At 37.8% G+C, this 17,133-nt stretch overlaps 2 protein-coding genes across 2 annotated transcripts in view; one reads left to right on the top strand and one right to left on the bottom strand.

Annotated features, from left to right (window-relative positions):
• FOCAD (focadhesin) overlaps nt 1-17,133 on the bottom strand; it is a 377,113-nt gene that overhangs the window by 122,836 nt on the left and 237,144 nt on the right. The window contains exons 17-18 of the mRNA XM_079112425.1: nt 2,655-2,705; nt 1,672-1,755 (exon numbers count right to left, since the gene is read on the bottom strand). Coding sequence (XP_078968551.1) covers nt 1,672-1,755; nt 2,655-2,705 — 135 coding nt within the window. The remainder of the gene's footprint in view (nt 1-1,671; nt 1,756-2,654; nt 2,706-17,133) is intronic.
• LOC306645664 (tyrosine-protein kinase receptor UFO-like) lies at nt 13,899-16,129 on the top strand. Its single transcript, XM_079113609.1, has one exon. The coding sequence runs from the start codon at nt 13,901-13,903 to the stop codon at nt 14,879-14,881; it is 981 nt and encodes a 326-aa protein (XP_078969735.1). The 5' UTR covers nt 13,899-13,900; the 3' UTR covers nt 14,882-16,129.

Here is a 17,133-nt window from a genome sequence, read left to right as displayed (position 1 = left end):
ATGCTGACTTGGCAGCAAGATGGCACCCAACTTTTGGCACCCACCTTTGGACCAAGCATACTATTTATGTTGGAAGGTATAAAGAACTATTTACAGCTCTTCAGGGATTTGAAGGTATAGAAGAGTCTGAATGAGGAAGTATCTACTATTTGACACAGTATAACACTTAACTGAGTATAAACTCAATCAGAAACTGAATGTCATCCTGAAGTCATAAAAAAATATAAACATGTCAATATTTAAAGAGGTAGGGGAGAATAAACAGTCTATAGTATATGGGAATTATTTAATAAAAGCTATTCCAGCTGGAATATTTCAGGAATAACTGCTAAAAATAAATGTTTATGTTGTGATCTAAACGAGCAATTGATTATTTAAAAAAATAATAAAAGGTATTTCTCCAGATGCTAATCTATTGCTAGGCATTTGCACACCACTTTCACATTGCTTTTTTTCCTTTCTCAAGCAGCTGTGGGTATTTGTAGTCACCATAGTACAGCTTGAAGTCCCATCTTTTTAAATTATATGTGTTATAAAACACCTTTACTTAAGCCTTCCCATTTGTAATCACTGCATGACAAGCCATCCAATTTGTCTTTATGAGTCCTTAATAGTATAGAAAATCCTGCCTTATTTAGGATTTAGCTTTTGGGGACTTGTTTGTGATGTGAACACGTTGAACACTTTCTAGAACCTATTTTCGGTTCTCTTTACATGGTGGCTCCAATTCAAGTCAGAACAAAAGATTGCCAGTTTCTTACTGACATCTAATCTCTGTAGAAACTCAATCCTGAAGAAAAAGCCAAACCCATTTTAATGGCAACAAATTCACACCAAACCTGCTTGCCACTTGACCTCCAGGATAGTTTCTGGGTAATGTTACGTATAACTTCATATAACGCAACATCTGCCTTATACCCTAAAGTGATTCAATAAACATCCAGATGCATTGAACTCATCATGCCACTAAATGTGAAATCAGATATTGAACCCCTTAACACGACCTAATAATTTTAAACTGGTTGTATTAGATAGATACCAGAAAAAAAAGTTGTATCATTCAGTTCAAAACGAAGATAATAAGTTTATTTTTAAAACTAAAATAATGCCATACTATGTGCTAATCCTTAAAGGACGGTGACACTTTTTTCATCTAATTCTCTAGGGTTAACCTATACATAATTTCACATAACCTATACATAAATTTTAGATTAATAAATAGAAGATTTTTTCCATATGGTATTTGCTATTTATCACAAATAAAGATCTTCAGCTGTACAGGTGGTAGAAAATCTTAGTCTACCACAGACCACGCCTGGATTTGAAGTTCAAAATGGAGCACTGACTTGGCAGCAAGGTGGTTTCTACAATGGCACCCCTCATCTGGACCAAGCATACATCCCGTCACCTTCAAACAACATCATTTGCACCACAGCTGTCTTTCGTCGACTTCAGAGTTTTAAATGCATTAAATTCTAGAAGGCTAAGACCTCCTTCAGTCTTAAACAGATGAAACAAATAATGAATCTGAATTCTTATATATGGACAATATATCTAGTTGTATATTCATTCATCAGGTAAGGCTCTCCTAAGACAGGGTATAATATAAAGTGGTAAAACCCAGCAGAAACAATCCTAATGATATGTCAAGGAGAAAGCAGAAATGCATACCTTTTCAGGCAGATGAAGAATGGTGTGTTCTCCTGCACTAAAGTGGGACAGAGACTTGTACGCAGCATTTGCTACAATTGGGTCCTAGAGAGGGTAAAAGAAGAACAAAACAAACAAATAAAAAAATAACATGAATTAAACATCAGATCCAGAGGGAGAAAGAAATTCTCCCTCACCAACCCCAAGGTTCTATGGTCAATGCTTTAGAAAACGGTCCTCAAGACTTGCTTAGGCCAAAAGGATATTTACTTGCAACTTCAAAAGAGAAACCAAGGAACTCTCTCCTCATTTCAAAAGAAAATACTACAGAGGGAGGAGTGAAAAGGACTGAAAAGGGAAGTAAGGACAACTGGAAAAAATGATCACTGCCAAACATTTTTCTGGAGAATCTGTTCCAAATAAAAATAGAAAATAGCATTGGGCGAAAGGGTCAGAAACACTAAATTTTTATCCTATTTGGCCACTACACATAAAGCAACTCATAATTGTTCAGGTCCCCGTGAAATAGTGTGGTTTAGTGGAAGGAGAATGAGGGTTTAGAGTCTGACAATGTGTTTGGTTTTTGCCTCTCCACCTACCAACAGGGCAAGAGGGCCTTCTGGAATCTAAGCTCATTCACCCATGAGTCAGATGTAACATCAATGATACCCTCTTCTTTATATTCTGTGATTTGAAATGAACTTTTTGTTTGGATTGCTTGTTGGTGGGGGAAGAGGCAAAACAGGAAATGAGAAAGACCACATTAAAATATGAGATAATGTCAACAATCTCTTTGTCAGATTTAAAAAAAATTAAGTGTGCTTTATAATGAAAATGTATTAATGGGCATAAATTGACAACTTTTTTTAAATCCAAACTTACTAATACTTTTTAACCAAGAAGTCATGATTTCAAAAGAATTACTCATATTTCTCATTCTAAGAGCCTGTTTTCATGATTCTTGCCCCAGCTGTGTTCTGATTCACTAATACCCTTGATAGTACCTTGTTTTGTGTGTGAGTCCAGAGGAAACTGAGCACTTGAACTTTGAAATTCTGAAAAATTAGAAAACACAGAGAAAAAAAAAATAAAGACAAAGATAAAACTGAGAATAAGCAATCTGAAGTAAAAATAATGGAAATTAAATCACTTTTTATTCTTAATCATTAACTGACTCAACCTGTCATTCATAAAGTGAATGACTATCATTCATAAAATGAAAATACTCAGCAACAGACCTATCCATCTAAACACACAGATAAATTAAACACATGGAAATTTTAAGATTATTAAATGTACAACCTAACCATTTCTCACTGACCTCTCAAATCCTAATAGAAATGTCACTATTTCAGGCCACTGTTCCTAATCCCCAACCCATAAGAGAGTTTATCTTTCTCCAAAAGCCATATGGCATGTGGCACACATTAGCATCTGGTATGATTAACACCCTACTAGGTTGTACATTCCTTAGAGCAATGACCATGTCTTTTTCATTTCAAAGATTTAGACAACAGAACTCAGACTAATTTCTTAAAAATGCCAAATAATTAATAAGTAATTAGTTCAACATAAAAATCAATCTTCTAATACTCAATGTCGTCTTCATTTCAGCCAGATCTAACTTCTTGCCCTTCTCATTCATGAATGCGTCTCTCTATCGCCTTGCCTTTGCATCTTCTATTCCCTGAACTTTAACTGGAAACAGCATTATGTTAACTCTTTAAGATCCCAGCCTAATGGCACCAACAAAATAAGGTTACCTTAGATTCCTCCTAATGATGTTTCTCATGTCCTCCACAACATTTCCAATGCCCATTGATTAACTGTACCCATCAAATGTTACTATAATTATCATTGGTTACTTCCATCTCTTCACCAACCTTTTGAGCTTCTAAAAAACAAGGACTGATGACATGATATAATGGGAAAATACACCCTGTCAAGCTAGAAGGTCCTGGACGCTGGCACCAGTTTTCACGTGATAACTAAAATATTAGTTAAGGTACCTACCTGACACATGGCAGATACTCAAAAAAAAAAAAAAAAAAAAAAAAAAAAAAAAACAACTGTTTAATATATAATAGGCCTCCCAAAGTTTCAGTACTTTCTGTAGCTATAAAATAAAATAAAATATCTTACTATCAGGTCTTAGAATTAATTGGTATAAAGTAACTAGCAGAGTTCTGGAAATTTAATAGGAATTCAAAATACTATCTATCATTGTTTAGTAGTATCTCTAAGGCCTAGTACTACTTTAATAAATATACTCTCAATGAATAAAAATACCAAGCATTGTACAAATCAATTCATAAATATGCTCTAATTGAACCATGGACTCTATTTTCGGCAAGTTCATAATTCTGAGGCAGAAAAGAATATATGTAAACATATCTTCGTAGTAGAAAACAGGAAAAAAAAAGTTCTTATAACAATATAGATAAAGACCTTTGGAAGTATAGACTTGTGCTTGCAGGAAAAAATTCTCAAAGGCTGGGATGAGTGAAAACCCTTCTTTATTTCTAAAACAGATTGTAAAATTAGAGATGAAACAGACAGGAAGTCTGGACAGAGGGAACAACACAAACAAAAGAAAAGAGAAAGTTTGGAGGCATGAAGGGAAATGACAGGTGGCCTCATTTCTCTGGAACGCAGGGTGCAGGACAATAGAGAGAGGCCAGTATGTGGAGCGGTCTCATACAGGCTGGGTGTAAACAGGTTGGACTTCATTTTAGGTGAACATAAGGCACTGAAGTGACCAGGAATAGAAGGGACCTAAGAAATGCCTTAGGGAAACTAAATTCAACTTGGCTTATTCCCAAAAAAGTTCTAAGCAAGTAAAGGAAAGCAAATTATCTAAAAAACACAGAAAGAGAGGAGAGGAAGGAAGGATGGAAGAAAGGACTAGAGGGTGGAAAGTGGAGGGAAGGATGGAGAGTCCCTCCTTCAACGGTTTTTTACTTCTTCCAAGGCGACCACTGGCACAGAAGGGACACCCTTGACTCAGAGGGAAGAGATGGATAAAGGTCCCAAAGCAGTCTGTCTGAACAACAGAACAACCTCAGCGTTAGATCAGCATTAAGACGAATTAAAGGAGGGTAAAGTCTGAATCTAGTCCGAAAGATAATTCACAGCTATGGATAAGCAAATAAGAGCCCAACACACAAACCATTTCATAAATAAACCTATAATAAAACCGGAGAAACTCAAAGAACAAGTGAAACAAAGGTATGAGATTTCAGCACTGCAAGACAGAAAACACACACAACGTGCCCCTGCCTCAGTTTTTAGACTCAGCTCTTTATCAGTAGCCCTACAGGCTTTGGGACATATAAGGGTGAGTAACCATGAACTACAGCCATAAAAAAAAAGACTGTTGGTGAGGACTCTAAACTCTAGAAGTCAAAGATGGATTCTTTGTTTAATACCCTAAAACCAAAGTCTACCACATCATAAGAATGAACTCAAAATACACCGGATTGGTTCAATTGTTATGTCAGCAAGTACACACAAATTACACAGTATGTGCCAGGTGCTGTGTTAGATATTAAAGTCAAAAAGGACACATTTGATTTTATTCATTATGTGGCATTCAGAATTACTAGAAGTGGTATCCTACAATCCTGTCTAGTCACATGATCTAAAACACATAAAGAACTACTATTAGAATCTTTGGGTGGTAGTTTATGAAGTCTGTGAAGCCACTAAATCAAAATAAAAGCTCACTAAGACTCCAAGTGAAAATCAACTGCTGTTCTTGGCAGGAAAAGTAACAATGGTGAACATGAAGGAGAATATGGCATACAAAAGTAGAAGCATAAATGTAGTTTGCCATCTTCTGATTCATTTCACTCTTTTCCAAGAAGAGATAATGAAGAAAATGCTAAGCAGCCAATATATGAATTTTATGGCAACAGAATCTTCTGCCAACTGTTTCAATCATTATAACACTGAGTAATTTCACAACTAGAAGAATCTATCTTGTCTTTATTAAAGTCTTCCTAGATTATTTTTCAGAACTATTAAAACATTAATAAAATGATTTGAAATTTTTGATCTTATGAAACGCTAATTATTTTTAAAACACATTTTTTAACATAGTGGCTTTTAAAATCTTGACCATAACCTCATATATAAAATCTCAGTCTCCTTGAGTTACATAAATCATAAAGACACAAAATTAGTAAGAGTAGCTATCCTCTTACTTGTAAGGATCCATAAAGGTATCAGTTGTTTTTCAGAACAAAAAATAAAAACACTAAAGGGTTTTTGTCAATAAAATATTATAAAAAATTGTCATATGTCTTTGTAAAGTAAAAACAGGCATCTAGATGGACTGCAAATGCATACCTCATATTCAGCTGTATTGACTTGTTAAGGAAGGAACCAGAGAAAACAGTTCGCTCGAGTCTTCAAAATGAGAGGTCTTGTGTCACAACTCAACTTTGGAGAGAGGGCTTCCAAGTAGAGCGATACAACAACCTGCAAAGCAAATTGAAGAAGTCAATGTCTAACAAACTCCCACTCACAATCCGGCCATTAGTTAAGAGTACTGTATTTTATGATACGGAGACAAGGACAAGAACCTTCCTAGGAGATTTAGTTAAGTTACTACCCCCGAAAAGAAAATGTAAACCTATATAAACTGTTGAAAATTCGGCCTGATGGCAATAGCTTTTTGACGACTTTGTTTTGGTTATCCAAGTATATAACTATCCCTCTCTCACTCACTTCCTTTCTCTCCTCATACACACACACACCTGAATGCATATTAAAATTCCACTCCAGATTAACAGAAGAACCATTCGTAAAATTGGAAAGCAAGTAAGATGGATGCTAGGCACATTTCCAAAGCCAGGTATGCATCGTTCATATAGTTTTTCAGTCTCACTGAAATTACATTACCACCCAGAAACTGGAATTTTAAACATCTATAAATCATGTGTTCTCAATCCAAAACTCTTTATAAGCTTTTTAAGGATGGTGAGAGAATAATTGTATTACTTAGAATAACAATTCAAGACTTTCTAAGTTCAATTTCAGCTACAACAGATGATTTTTTTCATGAATTGGTATATTTATTAAAATTTAAAACTCAGGAAGCTTGCCCAACATGGATCAATTAGATAGAGTTTTAACCAGGATTTAATCTTTCTAAAATACTTCAATCTCTTCTTTTGAGCTGCAATTATTATACGCAATTTATCTCTATCTACAAACATAAATTATTTAGAAAGCTACATGAGGCAAGTAAGTGAAAATATGTCAAAGATAAATGGAATAATATATACTTAACGGATTCAGAGGAGTGAGAGGCTTCAAAGAAAGGACAACAGATAGGGTATCTCCCAGAAAATGGGTTTAGTGGTTTTGCTCTTATTTTCTACTTTCTATAAATTGTAAGAAAAACCAATGGTCTTTGACTTACAATCCACTGCATGATCTAAATTTAAGTAACATTTACAAGGGCAGTCATGACAGTAGACACACTGACAATGTTTCAGAGCTGGGCATTCTGACAAATTGAAGTGGTGTGTGAAGACTCCACCTTCAAACCCTGATTCTTGCAAGGGAGTCAAAAAGATTTCGGATATATCAACTTGTTACTCAGAGTAATAGGAATGAGTTATTGAGGGGATAAGAAAAGGGAAAAGGGACAGTCTCAAGGGAGAGAGTGAGTTCTCTCCAGAGGGGAGAGGGACAGTGGTGTCCCTCCTGCACTGTAGCTTTACTGGGGATCCCAGAGACATTTCCAGAGTCCCACACAAGTCCTCCTCTTGACTTTTGACTAACAGAAGGCCAACAACAAATTCTCAAGTCCCCACGGCCATGACAACTCTAGGTCACCTTGGCCCATGCTGATCAGTTTGAATTCGATTCTTAACCATAAATTCTTAAAGAGTTTATGGTTAGGAGGAACTATCCTACTCTCCCTGAGTTTCAGTATCTGATCTGTGAAAAGGCACACAAAGTCTTCCCCTTAAGGGTAACTTGGGTTCCTCTTATTGACATTATTTCAGGCCTGCATTTCCCCTGCAGGCCTCAGGTAGTTCGAAGAGGAATGTGACATAGCCTGTCCACGTAAGCCAGGTAGGGATACAGGTAAATTGCCTTCTGGAAAATAAAGCATGTGGGGGTCAGCACAGTAGTCCTAGTTTATAGGATTATTCTCTTAACCTTGTGTTCGCACTGTTCACATCTGTCTTTCTCCTAACAACACCAAGAAATAATTAATATCGCAAATGATGATTTGAAAGGAAAATTTTCTGAAAAGCTACCAATCCAGCCCAGTACCTAAGAGGAACAATAAATTATTAAATACAATCTAACCTTTCAAAGAACTTCATCAACGTACTGTAAAGGAAGGTGAAGTCTATGTGATTCTAAATTATTAGAAAACCAAAAGGTACTTGATCTGAACTCTTTTGAAGAGAAAGTAATTTTCAAAAGGAATCTAGAGAGGAGAGAAATGTCAGTGGGTAGGGAATCACCAGGGAAAGCAATCAAGAGATGGTGAATTCTGAGAAGGGATTTGAAGAAGGAAGGGACAGAAATCAACGCAGACAAGCCACAAGGACAGGGAATACACAAGCCAAACCAAAACGCCTGTCATGCACACGAAAGGCTGTGCACTGGGAGAGAAAGGCTGGCAGAAGGACGGAGCAAGAAGTACCTGGAAGTACGGCACCTCTAGAGACTTCTGAGTTGAGAAGCACACAGAAAGAAAAGTCACTCTTGAAAGATTCACTGGTTATCCTACAGGCCGAAGCTAAGCAGATGTCCTGCTGCCTCCCTCTCAGTTTTATTCTCATTAGTCTCTAACATATAAACAATCCTCCTGTTTTCCCAAAATGTCATGCTCAATAAGCTTACACCTTATTTTAAATGCCTACCTAATTCCATTCTGTGCTGTTTCAAGACCTTCATGTTTAAATCCCCACTTCCTCAGTTGAGTCCTTACTTTATTTTTTTTTTTCTCTGAATTCTAACAAAACTTTGCCCCATCCAATTTTCCATTTAATTATATACTGTCTGGTGGTGTTCATTATTTTCATGTATAGAAAATTATCTCAACTAGATAATAAGTTCTTAAAAGATAAGACCACATCCTTACAATTTTTGTTCCGTCCTCACCTAACACAGTGTTAAGTACATAAGAGATGATCAGTATTTATCAAGTCCTGGAGGCACTGGAAACTGCAGGTGGGAAACCAGAGGTAGAGAATAAAAAAGAATGAAAAGAACTTGGGGAATGAATTGGAAACTGAGATGTCTAGGCCCCGGAGACCTGCACAAATAGCAACGTTTAAAAATGGAAGGAAACCAGAAGAAGGAGCATGTTTGCCAAAAGATGGAATAGATGAGATAGGTTAATTGGAGTTGATGGGCAACTTCACAGAGAAATATCTGACAGGCAATAGAAAAAGACTAAACTCAGATGTAAGGTTGGTCAACAATATCTTTGTCATTTGAATATTTCTATATTTCTATAAATCAACATACCATGAGGGGTGTGTCTCACACTGCCACAAACATTAACATGCCACTTGGAAAGAGGTTGGCCAAAAACATCTCTGACCAAATAGAGAATACAAGGAAAACCCTGTCCTTCCATCAAAGGGAAATAAGGACACATACTCCAACGACTTCAAGGATTTAGAAAACTTTTAGTCTTCTTCCTACAAAGTATGAAAACTAATGCCTAAAATGGTACTCCAAACTATGAAAAAATATTCCAGAATCCCAGCCATGAAGCATGGCCCTCAAACATCACCAGGTACACCTGCAGGGAATACCTAGAAAGCCAATTTGCCCACACATAAGCAAGGGGCAGGAATGTTTTCTGATACAGGAGACTGCCTTCTCTGACTCTCTGAGCTCCCAGCCTCAGCTAGCCTTGACCAGATTCTAGAGATCTGATCCTCAGTCTCCCTGGAGTCAATGCATTACCATCCTGCTATGAGTCTACTTGAAGCTTGTCGGTCCAGTCCTTTATCTGTCAAACTACATCAGATTGTCTGGCTCGTATTTGCTCATGACTAGTCTATTTTCAAAAACCATTGACTTCTTGTTCCAGAAATATGATGCAGAACATGCAAAATGACTGAAAAAATAGAAATGTTACTATGCAGTTGAGCCGAAAAGAAAAACAAAGATAAAGTGTATAATCCAATGGATTTTTAAAATACTCAGAAAGTTATGCCACTATCACAGTTGATTTTAGAACATTTCCATGTTCTAAAATCATTGTATTGCAAAAACAATACAACAAAAGTCTGTTTGTTACTCCCCAATTTTGCCCCTGGATTCCAGCTTTTCCAGTCCTAGGCCACTAGAAACCTAATTAGAGTTTCCATAAATTTGTCTAATCTAAACCCTTTCCTATAAATGGAATCATAAGACATATGGTCTTTTGTAATGACTTCTTTCTGTTAGCATATTGTTCTCCAGGTTTCATCTGTGTTGTTGTAGCATCAATCAATACTTTTTTATTGCCGCATAATATTCCACTACTTTTATACACCTTTTTTTATTTTTTTTAACTTTTTGGTTTATATTTATTCCAAATTAAAAGATAAAAAAGTAATGGGGTGTGGAGCTTTTTAAAGAAATAATGGCTAAGAATTTCCATATCAGTAAAGACCTAATCTCTAATTGAAGTCCTAAGTAAGATAAATAAAAGTTTCCTTTTTTAAAATAAATACATTGTACTGACTGTTAAACACTGAAATAGTCTTCAAAGTTGAAAAGGAAAAAATATAGACTACCTGTCAAGAAACAATTTAGAGTAACAACACACTTCAAAATTAACAAAACCAGGAAATCATGCAATAAAATCTTAAATGTGCTGAGGAAACTGCCAGCCTATGATGCAAAATCCACCCATTCCACAAAGCAAAACAAACAATAAATACACAAAATGAGGAATACCTGGAAATTATACACACATAACATATTAATTTCCATGTACAAATGACTCAGTGTCTCAGTTCCTCCAATTTTGGAAAGACTAATAAGTACCATTGCAGGTGTTTACATTATGCATATTCTGTTGCTAGAGGAGAATGATACTTTTTTCACATTATTCCTCCACAAGAGTCTTAGCAACACACAGTACAGATTAAGGAGACCCTACTCAGTGCGATGTACCGGGCAGAGCATATGACTAGAGTCAGAAACCCCAGGCCTCCCATTTAGTAGCTGCACAGCTATGGCAAAGTCATTAATCTCTCTCAGTCTTTACCCCAGCTGCAAAATGGAAATAACACTAGTAACACCTGCTCGAATGTATAGCACAAGGTTAACAATAAAGGCCATATTGAGACAATTGTATGTAAATGTGCTTTATATGCTGAAAAAAATTAGTTATTGCTATTATAACCAGTGGGAAAAGAAGGAATCCCAGAAGAATCAGAGCCTTTGCTTCCAATTCCTGTGCTGTAAAAATGACTTTGTTCCTACACAGAGGAACAGATAGCTATCTCCTAATTTTACTTTCAAAAGCTATTTCCAGAAATTCCTGAGAACAGCCTACTCCCTTTGTCCTGATTCTTTCCTCCAGCAGAGGGAAAGCTTTATAAAAATATTTAGGCTATGAAAACCACCTATTTGCCCCTTTCTAAATGAAGGTAAAAGAAGCTCCCTTCACAATTAAAGGACTCAAAGCATTATCACACAGGGAAGCCCTCTTAAGCTAATTCCGCAAACACAATTCGTACAATAACGGGGGACGAGAGGGAGTTTAGAGAGACACAATCAATGGAGCAGAAACAATGGAAAAAATAACATTCTTTCTTATCCTAATAAATGGGGTTAAAGGTTGTACGTATTTTTAAAAAATGACTAGCACAGGTTTGTTTAGGCAATTTTCACAGTCTTTTTATGTCTGAGACTAGTTTATTAGGAAGGCAGTATTGTAGGGGGGAAATGGTATAAATATTGAGTTGCCTTTGTTTAAGTCTCTTATAATCTAAAGGACAGTAATTCTCATGATTTTCTATTACAGTTGCTCAACTGTAGTCCTGTTCAAATGCAAAGGCACGTATCTGAAACTCCCAACTATGGCTTAGTGAATCAAAATTATTTGGTCTTGTGGTAACACTACTCTGATATTATCAACCACTAATATCAATATGCCACTTCCAAAAGAGGAACAGACTCCTTACATTCAGAGAGGAGAGAAGTGTCAATGGGTAGGAATCACTACGGAGAGAGCGTCTAGAGATGGTGAGTCCCAACTGGGAAACTATTTGGTTCTTAGCAGTACCATACTTATAATTCCAATATCTGAGAAGAGACATAGAGATGTTCATTAAACAGATTGATCTAGACTATCAAGGCACATAGGGGACCCACTACTCAGTGACCTGGGAACTAGGTTTCTTTATTATTTCCCCCAATGTGAGAAGTTGCAAGGTTCCCTGAGATAGCTGCTTACGGGGAATAATATCTTCCAATGCAAACTCCATTGATTTCTCTGCAGGAGCAAAAAGAAGACATTCACCTTTTCCTTTTGCTAGAGCTTGTCTGGATTAATTGTCTATTTCTTGGTGGACATTCTTCTGATATGGACAAATCCACAGTAAGAATGTGTCCAAAATATCCTTTGACAAGAATTCATTAGAGCTTTATTGCCCTCAAATAATCAGAGGGAGTTGGAGGAGGGTATCTCTTTCCCCTTTCCTCATAAATGGAGGTTAGACTCCAACGTGATAAAGGGAAAATAAGAGAAACTCAAACAAACATAGTATAAGACTAAAAAAACCCAAACTGCTGGAAAGTTGTTCGGACAGATAGAAAATTAAAGCAAAACAAATCAAGTATCTATGAGCAATTATAATAATATAATTTATTATTATTATATTATAATTAATTAATATATAATAATAAATTATTATCCATCTAAATTTTTTAAAGTGCTAAATATATGAGAATACTATAAAAATACTGAGAAATATAGTTTATTGCCATTTCACATTGAAAAATTAACATGTACATAAAAATAATTGATGAATTAAGCAGTCACTTCAGAGGCTCTAAAAACACTTTAAGGAATAATTTTCAGCTGCAGAGATGAAACTTCAGGAAGGTCTACTGAGCTTAGTCCCCTTGAAAAGATGGAGTTCTACAAGTGTATTTCTAAGTAACCAATGTTGACAGTTACTGAAACTTGACTAGACGTCCAGGGAAGACCATTCTTCTGTCCCCACCTCCCACCCTGTACTGTGCATAGATCTGATAACAACAGCAAAGGTCAGGCCTTCCGGCCTGACTGACACAGATCTACTTATAGTCTCCCCAAAACAAGAAGGAAACATACCTGTCTCCAATCCCAATTGAAGCAAACAAGATTCTTCTTAGGAAAAATCAAAACTAAAGGAAAAAAACCTATCATCTACAAAGTCAAGGGCGGGGGGAGGGGTAGATTCAGCAGACTTTCTTTAGGAATTACTCTTGTTCTTCAGTATTAGAAATCAAGAGAAAGTGCTCAACAATAGAAGGCACTTCCCACAGTACAAATATGTTGAATGAATGAATGAAATGAATGGCATTAATTGATGAACAAGCATTTAATACACAGCTCATCCCTGTTTCTGTCAGGAGCAGAGAGTTAATATTTTACATTTGGAGGGCCACCTAGTCTCTGTCACAACTACCAGACTCTGCCATTGTAGAATTAAAATACATTAAACTAATGGGCATGTCCATGTTCCAATAAAACTTTATTTACTGCCTTACTTCACCAACCCCTAGACCCACAATATGTGCTTGGTAACCAGATCCAATTTAGCAATTAGATTACACCAATGCTTCCTTAACTTTAATGTACATATGAATCTCCTGTGGGAAAAAGATCTCATTTTAACACTGATTCTGATTCAGTGCCTATAGAGCCAGAAGCTAAGATTCTTAATTTCCAACAAGCTCTCAGGTGGCATAGAAGCTGCTGATTAGAAAACCATACTTTGAGTTAAAAGATATTAAACTTTATTGGTGAATTTACCTTAGAAATTCAAAACAGGGCGGAAATTAGAAGTGAGGACAACAATAAGCCCTGGATTTTACTGGAATCGTTCCAATATTAGGAATTTTGATGCATTGCTCCAAAACTGTCAAACTGAATGAATTCCAAAGTTCACCTTCCATGCTGCCCTTCCACTTGAAAGAGGAAGCATAATGATAATGTCTGAGCACACACGCTAACATTTAGTTTTAGAAACAGGGATATCATATTTTCTAATTGAAGACAATGAAGATTGCCATCTGCACGAGGTCAGAGCTGGAGGATTTCCTGAGTGAAGCCGTCTGCATGAAGGAATTCGACCACCCCAACGTCATGAGGCTCATTGGCGTCTGCTTCCAGGGTTCCGAGCGGGAGGGCTTCCCAGCACCTGTGGTCATCTTGCCTTTCATGAAACATGGAGATCTGCACAGTTTTCTCCTCTATTCTCGGCTCGGGGACCAGCCAGTGTTCCTACCCACCCAGATGCTGGTGAAGTTTATGGCAGACATTGCCAGCGGCATGGAGTATCTGAGTACCAAGAGATTCATCCACCACGACTTGGCTGCCAGGAACTGCATGCTGAATGAGAACATGTCCGTGTGTGTGGCAGACTTTGGGCTCTCTAAGAAGATCTACAACGGGGACTACTACCGTCAGGGACGCATTGCCAAGATGCCAGTCAAATGGATCGCCATTGAGAGCCTGGCTGACCGAGTCTACACCAGCAAGAGTGATGTGTGGTCGTTAGGGGTGACGATGTGGGAGATTGCCACACGGGGTCAGACCCCATATCCAGGAGTGGAGAACAGTGAGATTTATGACTATCTGCGCCAGGGAAACCGCCTGAAGCAGCCTGTGGACTGTCTGGATGGCCTGTATGCCCTGATGTCCCGGTGCTGGGAGTTGAACCCTCGAGACCGGCCAAGTTTTACAGAGTTACGGGAAGACCTCGAGAACACGCTGAAGGCCCTGCCCCCTGCCCAGGAACCTGATGAAATCCTCTATGTCAATATGGATGAAGGTGGAGGTCATCCTGAACCCCCTGGAGCTGCTGGAGGAGCTGACCCCTCAACCCAGCCTGACCCTAAGGATTCCTGCAGCTGCCTCACTGCAGCAGAGGTCCATCCTGCAGGACGCTATGTCCTCTGTCCTTCTACAGCCCCTGGCCCCCCTTCACCTGCTGACAGGGGCTCTCCATCACCCCCAGGGCAGGAGGATGGAGCCTGAGACAACCCTCCACCTAGGACTCCCTCTCAGGACCCAAGCTAGGCACTGCCACTGGGGGACACTTCACCCCCCATTTTCCCACTCCAGGCCTTACCCCAACTGTGGTCCTATCTTCTACCCTTCCCCCCCATCCCAGACAGACCCTTCCCTTTCTCTGCATGGTAAAATCCTCATCCCTAAAAGGCAGTGGTTGGACTGAAATCTCTAAGGGATCCTCTGCCAGGTCTGACATTCCGAGAATCTAGATTCTTAGGTTTAAGGAATCTAGATTCAAAGATTCTAGGTCTCAAGGATGCTATGAGTCTTGGTTCTATGGACCTGAAATTCCAAAGTCTCTAAATCTATAGTGCTAAGATTCTGGACATGTAAATTCTAAGACTGTGAGATTCTGCAGCTCTAGATGTTATGGTTCTAAGATTATTGATAAGGCCCCAAGTTGGGCTCTAGAGCTCTAAGATTCTAGTTTTCGAATCTAAGTTCCTATGAATCTAGATTTTATTTTTTTAGAGTTCTGAGTCCTTCAGGTAAAAGATTCTTAATTCTACAGTTCTAAAGATTCTATAATTCTAGACATGGTGGTTCTAAGGTCTGTTGTTCTAAAATTTGATTGTCTAAGGTTCTTTAAGTCTAGGTCTTCTGGCTCCACAAAAGCTAAACTATAAGGTTTCAAACTTTTATTTTCTCAAGTTCTAAGATTCTAATGATGATCAATTATAGTTTCTTCGGCATTATGATCACAGATTCTCTTATATGAGATCCTGGATCTGAAGGGATTAAGAGTCTAGAATCTGTAGTTCGAAAATACTAAGATTCTGGGCTGGGGACATAGCTCAGTTGGTAGAGTGCTTGCCTCACATGCACAAGGCCTTAGGTTCAATCCCCAGCACCACACACAAAAATTCTAAGATTCTAAAAATGGAGGTTCTAAGGTCTAATGTTCTAAAATGTGTTGTTCTAAAACTTAGTCTAAGAACCTAGATTCTCTGATTCTAGATCATATGCTCCAAGATTCTAGATTACTGAACGCTAAGATTGTAATGTTGGCCTGTTCTGTTTCAAGGCACTGTAAAGTCCTATTGGTCTAAGGTTCTGGATCCTACACATCTAAGTTATAAGACCTTCACAGTTGTGACTAACTAGACACCAAAGTTTAATAATTTCTAATGTTGGACACCTCTAGGTTCTGCACTGTGTTCTACCATTCTAGGATTATAGTTAAAGGTCCAAGAATACACATTTCTAAACTCTAAGGTTCTGGGCTCTGTAAATTTAAGATTCAGATACTCTCAAGAGTCTAAAGGTCTACAGGTCTAGAACATTAGGTACAACTGCAACTTCCTAACCTTATGGTATTCTGGGCCTTTTCCCTTCTTAGCCACCTGCTTTTCCTTCTCCCCTCATGAGGGGGTGTGCCCTCTCAAGCCTGTGCAATGCATTAGGGATGCCTCCTTTCCCCCAGGGGATGGACCATCTCCCTTCTTTTGGGCCATGCTGCCCCCTTGAGCCAGTCCCTCGTTTCCTCATCTACAGAGTGTGGACTATGGTGCCTCCAAAGGGGCTCAGATCACATAAAATGTTGTCAATCACTAAAAAAAAAAAAAAAAAAAAAACCAAATAGAGAAGATTTTAAAATGTTTAATATATAAACACAACTAAATAACACTACCAAGGAAAGCTGACAGTTTTAGAAATTATTTCAAGGTGATAACTTTTTTATGCCTTTTTTTTTTTTTTTTTAAATATGGCGCTAAAGATGGAACCCAGTGCCTCACACATGCTTGGCAAACACTCTACCACTGAGCTACAATCCCAGCCCTCACAGTGATAACTTTTGAAATTATTCATGCAGACTAAACACTCAATGGAAAAGTTTTCACTGAAGCCAGATGACATAAATCCTGAGAAGTTAAACAATTTAAGAATATCTATCTACTCAGTTCTACTTTCAAAGAACTTGGATTTGTTAATTTGTTTATTTTCAGTTCCAGAAATGTGAATGACGCTCTGTACAAGGTTCTAAGCTGGGCCCTTGAAAAAAAAAAAAAAAGATTGTAAACACACCCTTCACGTTCAAGGAGTTCCACACCTTGCATGGAGAGAAACTGCACATTTAAAAGCTAGATACAGAAAGTAAAAGTACTTGGCTCAAGAGGACAGCAAGGATGAGAAAGGCGTTCTTGGAGGAGGATTGTACTGAAGAGTGAGTATGCACCAGATATGCTCACATCTGTTTATTTTCCAGTTTTATCAAT

This window comes from Sciurus vulgaris, assembly GCF_902686455.1.
Source record: "Sciurus vulgaris genome assembly, chromosome: 15".
NCBI classification, from domain to species: Eukaryota; Metazoa; Chordata; class Mammalia; order Rodentia; family Sciuridae; genus Sciurus; species Sciurus vulgaris.
The sequence above is the reverse complement of the archived record's forward strand: the minus strand, read 5'-3'. Positions and strand labels throughout refer to the sequence as shown.

Coding starts and splice junctions, on each gene's coding strand:
- LOC306645664 (XM_079113609.1), top strand. CDS start 13,901: ATGAAGATTGCCATCTGCACGAGGTCAGAGCTGGAGGATTTCCTGAGT.